The sequence below is a fragment of the Schistocerca americana genome, chromosome 3 (assembly GCF_021461395.2).
Source record: "Schistocerca americana isolate TAMUIC-IGC-003095 chromosome 3, iqSchAmer2.1, whole genome shotgun sequence".
Lineage (NCBI taxonomy): Eukaryota > Metazoa > Arthropoda > Insecta > Orthoptera > Acrididae > Schistocerca > Schistocerca americana.
The window spans coordinates 761,508,629-761,521,526 of record NC_060121.1 but is presented as its reverse complement, the minus strand read 5'-3'; the positions used below and the strand labels follow the sequence as shown (position 1 = coordinate 761,521,526).

Below are 12,898 nucleotides of genomic sequence, written 5' to 3'. Positions count from 1 at the left end.
TTCAATACATGGGGGTTTCCATCAGGGACATTGTTTACCGAACAAGGATTCGAGACCTCGTAGGCTTAAGACAACGGATCTACACCACAATAGAGCCCATAATAGCCGTCATGCTTATGAATAAGTGTCCAGAAGTGGAATACCTTTCGACATCTGTAGAGATTCAAACGGTGACTGCACTGAACTGTGCCAACAAGAATAAAAAGTTTGTGCTGCTGTGTTAAACGTTGGACAAATAAATTATAAAACTTAACGGGTACTGAAATATAAACAAATGTTTTTGTATACCTGTAGCCCAGACATCCCATATACTGGAGAGACAGGTGACTGAGGAGAGGAGATGTGGATGTTTTCTTGGAAGTACACATTCTCACCTGATCGCCTACCTGTAAATGTATAATACAATTATTGGAAGGGTCAAAACGGGTCACACAGATCAGAAGTAGTTCTGCACACTTTTTCATGCCCCTCATGTATAAGACGCACGTCTCCAGAAACCGTTAATTTGTTATATCTATGCTGGAGGGAGAGATTAGTGTTTAACGTCCCGTCGACAACGAGGTCATTAGCGACGGAGAAGAAGCTCGAATTATGTTAGGATGCAGAATGAAAGCGGCCGTGGTCTTCAAAGGAACTATCCCGTATTTTATCAACACTAGGAAAATAATGAAACAGTTATCATACAGACATAAACATAGGCCACCTGTAATAGACTAACATAAGTAATAACTTACATTGTAATTTCAATAAAGTAATATTTTTATAAGCTCCTAGGCACAAGAAAAATTTGTCGTTTCGTCTGTTTATGGACCAGTGTTGCTCCCCGTCACAAGTTTTAGCAATAGTTTAAATAAAAATGTTCACCCTAACGTTGTCGGGCCAGATTATAATGCGTGTACACTAGTAACCAAAGCATACCAATGTTTCAAACCTAGCCCTGTTATATGTCAAATTCTGAGTTCTCGATTAGTTAAATGTCGATGATATTACAAACCACCTGTTATGAATAGTGCTGAAAGTGACTAAATTATGCTGTTAGCAGCCCTGAACTGGAAACATGCACGGGATACGATGGGAAGAGACCTATAGTGGAGTATAGCTAGGGGTAATAATCGAGGAGGCAACTTGGTTGATGATGAGCGGTCTTAATATGAGGGGGGTGATGGGAAAAAAACCTGGGTTCTAGGACAGATGATTCAAAAACGAAGGCTGGTCTGTTTTCATCAAGAGGAAAATGTGGCAGGGTTCAAATGGTTCAAATGGCTCTGAGCACTATGGGACTCAACTGCTGTGGTCATAAGTCCCCTAGAACTTAGAACTACTTAAACCTAACTAACCTAAGGACAGCACACAACACCCAGCCATCACGAGGCAGAGAAAATCCCTGACCCCGCCGGGAATCGAACCCGGGAACCCGGGCGTGGGAAGCGAGAACGCTACCACACGACCACGAGATGCGGGCAATGTGGCAGGGGACAGGGTTCCTAATGAGATGGTATTTGGTTGGAGCTGTTTAAAACAGATACGTTACAAAAATAAGGAGTTACATTCGATTGTCTAGAAATAGAAGTATGTTGAAGTTCCGTTGGAGAACTTATGGGTTTACATATATACAACAACCTAGTAGCACTGCATATTAAGCTGATGGTGATGTTTAAAATTGCACCATGTGTGGGCGTATGTTGGGGTTCAGTGTGGATTAGAAGACGGAAAATCTTACCACCTGGTAAGAGACTCAATTAGGACAGTAAGCATAACTGGAAATCTATTTGGATGCACGTTGTTCATGAGTTTGATGGAAGTGACAGTTCTGGCGAACTGGGGTTTGGGCGTTATTCATATAGGAGAAAGCAGCTTGAATGAACGATTTGCAGCTGTGAAGTTTTCAGTACGCTCGTTAGTGGCTCAGTAGAACGTTCGAACTGTGAACCTAATGTTGATCGTAAATAGGAGTGTGTTTCATATTAATTTGCAGCTGACAGTAAGCATGAGACTTCTAATGTGTTGATTAATTAATCAAAAGTGTAGAAAATAGTTAGGTACAAGACGTGGAAGCAGGAGCTGCAGGCAGCGCGGAGTGGCCGCGCGGTTTAAGGCGCCATGTGATGGATTCAGTGGCCCCTCTCGCTGGAGGTTCGGGTCCTCCAGCGGGCATGGGTGTGTGTGTTGTTCTTAGCATAAGTTAGTTTCAGTTAGTTAAAGTCTAGGGACCGATGACCTCAGCAGTCTGGCCCTCTGAAAATTCACATACATCTGAATATTTTGAACAGAAGCTGCAGATTATAACTCGTGTAATTATTGCTCACGTTACGATACGGTTTACCTTAAAAGAGCCCTAGCTATTCTAATGACAAAGTTTTTTCATAACTGCTTATTTTACCCTTTACAAACCCTCTTGTTAAATAGTGTGGTAGGTGGACAGGAGGGGAATGATTTAGGCGCGTCGCAGTGTAAAGCAAATATAAGATCGTACAAACCACGGACACTAGGGATGCGCTTGAAGTAATATCGAAAGTGGTGTAATTTGTGTTGTTCATGGTGACCAATGAGAGACAAGAGCGTAGCTTTACATTTGAAACGACAGGCAGTGGTAAGTTTTCTTTTTTTATTATGTTTTTTGTTAATGTCATTATTTGATACACACCTAACTCAGTCTCTTTTATGGTGTCTACTGCTTATTAGTTGCAGTATAGATGAGATGTCAGTGAACGATGAGGATAAGGGAGTGGTTAAAGTTAGTGAGAAGTAGAATGTCAAGTGAATAGCCTTCAGCTGGTTGACAGGTGTTGTTGTAGAGAAATGAGTGAAATGTGGCCTTCTAGCAGGTCCGTAGAATCCTCTTCACTACTTCAAGCAGTTAAGCGTGGGAAGAATTCCGCACCAATCCTGATGTTTTACTGTGTGTAATAAGTTTGTCATAGATTCGTAGCTTATGGCGATCAAGACTGTTGGTATGGATGGGCTTGATAACAATAAGGATGGATCCAGTGTCCTAGAAACTCTGGAAAGCGGCGCCACGATGGACATTATCAAGGTGTTGGAATGTCAGTGAGTGGCTTCTGTTGTGAATATCTACAGATTTACAGATTGGATAGAATATAAGGTAGTGAGAATTAACGGTGGATGGTCAGTTAGATCGAGGACTTCTGAAATAACGTGGCTCAGTAAGTTGGAAGCTGTTAGTACCATATAAAGTACAGACTTACTTTCGTGGACGGTTTGCAGAAGAGTTCCGGAGAAGGGAATAAGTATTAGAGTAGCAGTTTATTAACATAACTCAGTGCGATTCTTGAACAGGGGTTGTTGCTGGTAGCAAAAACCTTATCTGCTTTAGGCGCACGTTCCTAGGATGAGACGGTAGCAGACGTTCGTGATTAAGTGCGTTAATAACATACTTAGTTTTCACACACACAAAGCTCATGCTTATCAAAAATTTGTCCTCGAAAATTCAATGTAATGAAATAATTTTCTCGATGTCTGTCCCATAGTCTTACAGAAGATATTCTGTACGATCGTAAAATTATGTGGTCCCTAGACCAACACGGACTTCGTGCAGTACTTTTCAGCTGCAGCTCAACAACAACGTATGGTCTCTTTCACAACTAAAAGTTGCATCTATGGAGGTGCCTGGGGCGTTATTACGTGGCGAGAGTCATTCTTTTTGGTCTTAATAGCTTAACCATGCGCAGACATATTACAAGCGTATATTGAGGTACCCTCAGAACATGTCAAGGGAGTTCGTATACAGATGTTTATTAAATTTGGTGTGATGTTAATTGTGAGTAGTTCTTAGTGCCTCTAGATTTTTCCATTGGAAAACTAATAGCCGTTAAAACTATACGTATAAGTCTGGATACTTACCCAAATTATAGCATACTGCGACTCGAAAAATGCGTTCTCTATTATTGTGATATTCACAATCTCGTCAGCGCGCAAGTCGAAGGTAATAATTTTCGGTGGACACACATTTTTAGGATTCGTCGTTATTTCTACGACGCCACAGTCGAGGGCATACAGCGTGTCATCGTCGGACCACGTTTTCTGAAACAAACAGCTAGAACAATACTGTGCTACAGCACCAAAGAAGAAAAACGACAGAGTGGAAAAACAGGCTACACTCTGGTTATTTATTCCTTGAGCTAAGACGGATCAGACACTATCATAACTCAAATTTAATATCTGTTTCTTTTACAACTCTCTAGAAAGTCAGACATTTAATCGTAACTTCACAGATAACTACAGAAACAATGCACTTATGTTTCACTTTCACTAACACGGGTTGGACAACTCTAGATCGTATTGAGGAAAGAAAAGTGAAGCTCTCCAAACTCTATAGAGCCTCGCTACTAATCAACAGAAAACTAGAATCTCAACGTGTAGGCAAATTAGGGACATGATAGTTTCTCGTGAGCCACTGTAGCGTATCGAGTTGCTGAAGTAGGAAAGTTCTGTCATAAACAGGTAAACCTCTTATATCATAATTCCGGTCCACCATCCAGCTTCATTCTTCCTTCTAGGTATCATATCGTTTCAACTCGCTGAGAAGATACCTGGAGATGAACTGGGTTGATAACAATCATCACCCAGAGCATTATGACGTCACTGTTGCACCGCATGGGTTTTACTGGCAAAACACCTGTATTTTGTTGTACCACAAACTCATTAAGCTCTTGACATGTGACTGGTGATATATAACAATACTTACAGAGACGGAAATTTATAGTACAGGCCCATAAATGAAATTAATTTTTAACATAAATCAAGTGTCAAACGGTTCTCTTTAACGTGTCTTCAAATGTTTGAAACTAAATGACAAATGACAACAGAAATTCTTGGTTTCGAACTGTTTATGAGTAATAAAGACTAATCCGAAATTTTCGCAAGCTTAAAAGTAATCTGCTCCTTAACTGTCGACAGCTAAAAAAGAGGCGGCTGCTTTCGAAAGAGGCCTTTTCTCTCTTGAAGGACGTTCTAAACTGTAAAAGTAAGTGATAATATCAAGAAATTGCGTAGTACGTTATTGAACCGTCGACTACTATAGACGAACAACTTAGAAGACGGCATGTACACAGCAGGACAGAGAACGAAATTCAGGTTTAATATCCTGTCCGCGATATGTTCGTTACAGACGGGACAAGGTGGGACTTGGAAGTCAGCCTTATTTTTTGGGGGGAAATGTTTTGAGATTTACCCCCTCAGATGATTTGGGGAAACCATGGAGAACCCACATCTGAATGGTACTGTTGTTTTCTGTTTTCTAAACAGGGACTCATGTCAAGTTTTTTCTCATCCTACTTCCCCGAATGAATCACCAGTTGTGTCATGTTTTGCAATCAGTGAAAGAATTTATTTTTCATCGCCGAATGACTACTCAAGAATACTAGTCCACTGCGTTATCACTATCCCACATCACTCGGCACATCACGAGAAAGCTTGCGGCACCTAATAGTAGGTGTGGAATCAACTGTGGGCAACTTTTGTGGCACGTGAGTCCACTTTTATTGATTTCCGAAAATAATAAAATGTGATAGTAAAAATATCAGCGATCATGGGGCGGTTTTATAAGAAATGACTTATTAATACTGTGTACACCAATAAATACTACATTATCAGACTTTATAACCTGTGCAATGACATAAATACGCTTGTACATAAAAGTGTGTGTCCTAACTTATATACTTCCTTAGCGACGGAAATAAGTTTTATTTCTACATCAACAAAATCTGGAATATGAAAGTGAGATGGTACTGAGTTTGCTTTTGCGCTTTGTATGCTGGACAAGACAAATTCGGCGAAAATGTAAATAACGACATCCCTGAGATTAACTGTACAGCACATTTAATGTTGAACAATAAAATAATAAATATTTGTGGGTAGGGAAAAATTTCTATACATAAACTCGTTGGCACACCCGACAAACAGACATCATGATATATCAAAGGAATCTATAATGAAAAATTAATGTTCATGTAACTGTAAACCACCTGATAATGGCAGCATGCTGCCAAAACGCATCGTGCCAATATATAGGGTGGTTGTAATTAAACTTTCGCTACTTGAAAGGGCTTCTATGATAAACGAGTGATCATAGGCCAATTAAAAATTTTGGAAACATTTCTCGCGGCATACAGGACAGAAATAACGAGTAACCCGCTGAAAGAAACACATTTTAATTTATCACGTGAGAGGGTAACATTTGTTGCGTATTATTTTACGTTTCAGGTTCCAAGAGTTGCTCTTTGTGAAGACCGTCTGCACCCACGACGGCCTGGAACCGCAGTACAGTTTTATCTATCGCTACCCGAAACAACGATGGGCTGTGGAATGTTCAGCTGTCGTGGCACAACTCGTGAACCGCTTGAAGACCGCACATCACGTCCAGAATTCTCAGATATGGCAACAGAAACTTCTTCAACGATTTGTGACGCAATTGGCCATCAGCCTCTCCCAGGAGCAATTCCTAAACCGCCAGTTCATCCAAACTTCCGAATCTTGTTCAACATCGGTGCGGAGAGAGGATCTCTCCATATTCCTTTAATACCTAAAGGCTCGCAGAGGGAAGCGATGATAAAACAACGTTAAGAGTAAAGCCCTTCTCATCTTGTCCCGACCGAAGAGTCTGCGACTGTAATGTACACTGGTACACGTGTTTCAGCCCTACGTAGCCGGACCAGTACGAGCGTCTAATGGCAAATTACGACTGTAACACTGCTAACAACGCGAATCCTCCAGCGTACAATCTGAACATTATTCCTATAAAGATGGGTATTCATTTTGTTAATAGACTTTCGTCTACATAGCTACGTACTGACAGTTCCATTGTAACCATCCTGACTAATGGTAAATAAAAAGAAACGAAAAAAAAATATTTTATAAATTTTGTAACACGATCACAGGCTTCGACAAATGTCACACACCATGGGTACATTTAACGAAAAAAATTGGTAGGATAGATTTTGTTAAACTAAACACTCGGCAGCCATTAACAACAGTCGTACTATCTCAAAAAAAGCGAAGTTTCAATTTCCTGCCGGCCTGGGTGGCCGAGCGGTTCTAGGCCCTACAGTCTGGAACCGCGCGACCGCTGCGGTCCCAGGTTCGAATCCTGCCTCGGGCATGAATGTGTGGGATGTCCTTAGGTTAGTTAGGTTTAAGTAGTTCTAAGTTCTAGGGGACTGATGACCGAAGATGTTAAATCCCATTGTGCTCAGAGCCATTTGAACCATTTTTTTCAATCTGCTGGAACTGTAATGGCCAGCGTCTTCAGCATGAAAAATAATTTTCTGGAGGTAAAACAAGAACAGATTAATCATTCAAGCCAATAGTCCGCGAAAATACGGCAGAGGGGGCCATGGGCTAGAGTGGAAAGAAAGAAAGTACCGTGAACATCATCACCCGTCGCTAAATTTCATTGTTTATGGGGAAGCTGTTGGTTCACCCATTCATTTCGCCAGATTTGGCACCTTCTTACCATCACACCTTTTAACATCTGAAGAAATTTGTGACCGGCTAACGTTTCTGAGATCAATGAGAAGGTGACCGTAACAACAAATGGGTACTCTTTCTGATATGGGAGACACATAAATTACAAATGGAATCTGCTTAGTGGGTTAACACTGTGCAAGCTACACTGATCTGCAAGGAGACTGCGTGTGAGCGATGAGTGCAAGTCACTTGAAAAATCAGTGTCACTGGACGGCCGTATACTGATCTTGACCTTGTGTTGATTTTTGGTTAATTTCGCGACCAGGTGTATTCATCATCACAAACTCTTTCACTCATTCTAACAGGATTCTAGACTAGTATCAAATGGCTCCGAGCACTATGGGACTTAATTTCTGAGGTCATCAGTCCCCTAGAACTTAGAACTACTTAAACCTAACTAACCTAAGAACATCACACACATCCATGCCTGAGACAGGATTCGAACCTGCGACCGTAGTGGTCACGTGGTTCGACTGAAGCGCCTAGAACCGCTCGGCCACAGACTACTACCATACACTAGTTTTACACTGGAATGCGAATGTGCAAGTAAGCCATCAAACAAAAGGATTAATGCTGTCGTAATGTATAGTTTTCGTGGTGCATTGTTTCCCAGATTGAATGTTGTACAAAGAGTTCAGTGGTGCCTGTCTACATGCAGTAATGCATGTGCTGAGACAGCATACTCATAAATTACCACCTTTGTCTACAATAGTCGTCGATGCGATGCAAGCAGAAGCTCCAGCTGACCATTCAGATTATTTCCACTGAATCATCGTCAGGGCAAGACCAAGACCACTGCTGCTGTACCAGATTACATCTTTGCAACAACTGTGAAGTAAGCACTGATTATTTGCTGAGGTACTTCGTTTACAACAACGTTAAGGAGCACTGTTCTCTAAGAAATTTTTGCTACGTTTAGCACAATAATCCAGTGTCCATCACTGATGGCGGCCTCGTATGCCTCACCAAAGCGTCAAGTTATCAGGTCCATGTCTCTGAATGTTTTAGGGACAACTAACGCTTTGCCGTCGCATGACGATTTCACCGTCTTTCAAATCTGAATATCTGAAGATCTGACGAGACGCGTCTTTGACGGCAGACTAGTTTCATAGCTAGCGCGTCATCATTGTACGCATTTGCTCAAGTATCTTCGATCCAAAACCTTACCTAACCTTTGTTCGTGTAGCGGTTTCTCTCTGTTCATGTCTGCCGTCCAGTCGGTTTCACATAGTCAAAAGTATGCCATTCAACGATCATTTCCGTCCCTCTTGTGAGACGGTATAAGGATTATTTCAATAAACTGTCATTTCATATTTTAATACTATATTTGCCTGACCAATTACAGTACACAGGGCGTTTCAGATAAAGTGTATAGCTCTGTAACTTAGAAAATAATAGGTGACAGGGTTATTTATAGAGATATTTACATGTCAGAAATTCTACACTTTCTGCGGGGTCATAAACCTAGTTTATTGAGTTATTTTCCAGAGAGTTATAGCAATGAGATACTATTTTTTATATAGAGCACTAGCTTTTTCTGGTATCTGGCTGGTGTATGTAAACCAGCTGTGTACAAATCAATTTAAATCAAATTTCTATCATGTCTAATTTGGGTGCTAGAAACATTTACCATGTTAGGGGTGGATGTAACAGTCGGCTGTGTGCGAATGGATGTTCTGATTCCGGAATGTTTGTCTGAGTAAGATGTTCAAATGTGTGCCCATGTTCCTAAATGCACAACGCTGTGCTCCTTCTAAAGGACTTGTGGACGGGATGTGACGTCGCCGGTGTCATGGCGCGACAAGCTTCCTCTATGCACTGCTAGATGTCATGTTCGGATAGACAGCCGACTGTCACCTTATACCGCCGTACACACGGCAGCTCGGACTGCACAAACAAACGGGGTTCAATGTGTCGTGTATACTGACGTCGAATAAACATGGCATACACATCTAACAAGTACATTGACATATTGCTGATGTTCGGCGAATGTCGACACGATGCCAGTGAAACAGCCATAGCGTATGCAATGAGATTTCCGGGTTGAAGACGCTCGGCGGCCATTATGTACCTACGCGTTCTACAACAACTTCAAGGAAGAAAGTTTTATGAGAAGGCGTGGGAGTAAAAGATGAATACCAGTAAGAAGTGAGGAGATGGAGGTGTTTATTTTAACTGCAATACACCACGATCCTCGGTCGATGGTCAACTGAGGTGATCCATTAATGTGTGGAATGGAATCCTTGGAGATGAAACCATCAGTCCAAACTACTTCGCAGGTACAAGTGAGATATATCGAGCTTTCATAGTCGACAGTTTGGGTAATTTCCATGAAAACGTCCATCTAGACGTTGGAGATGTGGCTGCAGCACATTCTCCCTGTGATGTAGTGTGTTTAGGCGTAATAACAAACGCCAGCATGTCGGCTTGAACGATACGGTAGAGAAGGCTGTGAGATGACGTCAGCCAATAGAACGCCCATTAGGACGACACTACGACAGGAGCGACACCTACACTCCTGGAAATGGAAAAAAGAACACATTGACACCGGTGTGTCAGACCCACCATACTTGCTCCGGACACTGCGAGAGGGCTGTACAAGCAATGATCACACGCACGGCACAGCGGACACACCAGGAACCGCGGTGTTGGCCGTCGAATGGCGCTAGCTGCGCAGCATTTGTGCACCGCCGCCGTCAGTGTCAGCCAGTTTGCCGTGGCATACGGAGCTCCATCGCAGTCTTTAACACTGGTAGCATGCCGCGACAGCGTGGACGTGAACCGTATGTGCAGTTGACGGACTTTGAGCGAGGGCATATAGTGGGCATGCGGGAGGCCGGGTGGACGTACCACCGAATTGCTCAACACGTGGGGGGAGAGGTCTCCACAGTACATCGATGTTGTCGCCAGTGGTCGGCGGAAGGTGCACGTGCCCGTCGACCTGGGACCGAACCGCAGCAACGCACGGATGCACGCCAAGACCGTAGGATCCTACACAGTGCCGTAGGGGACCGCACCGCCACTTCCCAGCAAATTAGGGACACTGTTGCTCCTGGGGTATCGGCGAGGACCATTCGCAACCGTCTCCATGAAGCTGGGCTACGGTCCCGCACACCGTTAGGCCGTCTTCCGCTCACGCCCCAACATCGTGCAGCCCGCCTCCAGTGGTGTCGCGACAGGCGTGAATGGAGGGACGAATGGAGACGTGTCGTCTTCAGCGATGAGAGTCGCTTCTGCCTTGGTGCCAATGATGGTCGTATGCGTGTTTGGCGCCGTGCAGGTGAGCGCCACAATCAGGACTGCATACGACCGAGGCACACAGGGCCAACACCCGGCATCATGGTGTGGGGAGCGATCTCCTACACTGGCCGTACACCACTGGTGATCGTCGAGGGGACACTGAATAGTGCACGGTACATCCAAACCGTCATCGAACCCATCGTTCTACCATTCCTAGACCGGCAAGGGAACTTGCTGTTCCAACAGGACAATGCACGTCCGCATGTATCCCGTGCCACCCAACGTGCTCTAGAAGGTGTAAGTCAACTACCCTGGCCAGCAAGATCTCCGGATCTGTCCCCCATTGAGCATGTTTGGGACTGGATGAAGCGTCGTCTCACGCGGTCTGCACGTCCAGCACGAACGCTGGTCCAACTGAGGCGCCAGGTGGAAATGGCATGGCAAGCCGTTCCACAGGACTACATCCAGCATCTCTACGATCGTCTCCATGGGAGAATAGCAGCCTGCATTGCTGCGAAAGGTGGATATACACTGTACTAGTGCCGACATTGTGCATGCTCTGTTGCCTGTGTCTATGTGCCTGTGGTTCTGTCACTGTGATCATGTGATGTATCTGACCCCAGGAATGTGTCAATAAAATTTCCCCTTCCTGGGACAATGAATTCACGGTGTTCTTATTTCAATTTCGAGGAGTGTATATGAAGAGAATATAAGTGCCGCTCCAGCTAGCCTCGGGCGCACTAGAAGACGATCTCTGATATTAGCTCTATAGATGTGACTTATGAACTTGGGTATTTGCTTCCGTGGAAATTGTATACATCGAAAGACATTCATTATTTGAATGTCGACAATTGCCTATGATACCTTATTGTAAATAGGCAAAGTTAAGTATTGTCAATTCAGTTTACTGTAATAAACTCCATTAATAATAATTGCTTGTATGTTGTCTAGCTACCCGAGAAAACAGCTTCCTAGGCACCCTATGTTAGATGAGTTGGCAGGACACCACATTGTGCAATAACTGAACAACAGATTCCCTGGAAGACGGAAGGGGTGCCGTTGTCCGAAGGAATGGCCCACATATTCACCCTACATAACATCAGTATATTTATGGCTAAGGAATAGTGTTTATGTCACTCAAGCCATAACCACAGATGACTTCAAACGGCGCATCGAGTAAACTTTTGTTTCCATGACAACAGCGTCGTTACATTTCGTCTGCTGGTCGTTTAGAAGGATCACTGTGTTGTGCCTTCTGGAATATGGGCACACATTTAAACACCTCACTTGAATCAACATTCCTCCACCAGATCATTCATCTGCGCACAACCCTGACACTGACAGTTTCTAGCTCCTAAACTAAACCTGAGAGACTTATGATTTAAAATGAATTGAATTTAGCTGGTTTAATGCCTCAGTTATGTGATAAAAAACTAATGTTCTATTTAAGGAATTGTATCTGGTTGGATTCTTAACCCTAAAAAAGTGTAACGTTCCTTATGTGGACCTATCTCAAGAAGTATTCCTGCTGCCCATTATTTTTAGATTTCAGAGGTATACACTTTATATGAATCACTTTGTATACTGTGCAGGATAATCGGATCTTTAGATAATTTAGTTTACAGCCCTCATTTTCATAAAAAAAAACACAGTAGTCTAGATGTTCTTTTGAAAAACGTTCACAATATTCTTTTTTCATTTATCGTTGTGAAGTTGTCCCAACAAGAAGCGATGGAAAAATCAGTTACGATGTCATTTTCCTTTGCATTGTGTTTTCATCTGCTTTATGGTTTCCTGGGTCATACATCCTGCGAATAAGAAGGAAATAGAGAATTAAAGCCAAAGACTCTGAAAATACCGGTTTGCCTGTCGCTCATATAGTACACCGATCTGTTTAGGGATTTTCCAGCTTCCATCGTCTTTATGCTCACTTGTTTTTCCCCAGAGGCCACGTTTTTCAGTTCCTAGAGGTGACATTCATCACAAGAGTTTAGTTGGATAGTGAAAGACGAAGTCAAGGCAAGTAGTTGTGGATGACCAATTATGTCACAAGGTTCCTCGGCCCAAACGTCGAATTTTCCTAAATATTTTACGGAATAAAATCATGATACAATAGAATAAGATCCGTCTATCTTGTGAGTACCTTCAGGGAAGAATATTTAATGTCCACTAT

The 12,898-nt window shown here is 42.8% G+C and overlaps 1 protein-coding gene across 1 annotated transcript in view; it reads right to left on the bottom strand.

Moving 5' to 3' along the window:
* LOC124607252 (protein yellow-like) overlaps positions 1–12,898 on the bottom strand; it is a 71,589-nt gene that overhangs the window by 28,584 nt on the left and 30,107 nt on the right. Inside the window, exon 4 of the mRNA XM_047139526.1 lies at positions 3,862–4,041. Within this exon, the coding sequence (XP_046995482.1) occupies positions 3,862–4,041 (180 nt within the window). The remainder of the gene's footprint in view (positions 1–3,861; positions 4,042–12,898) is intronic.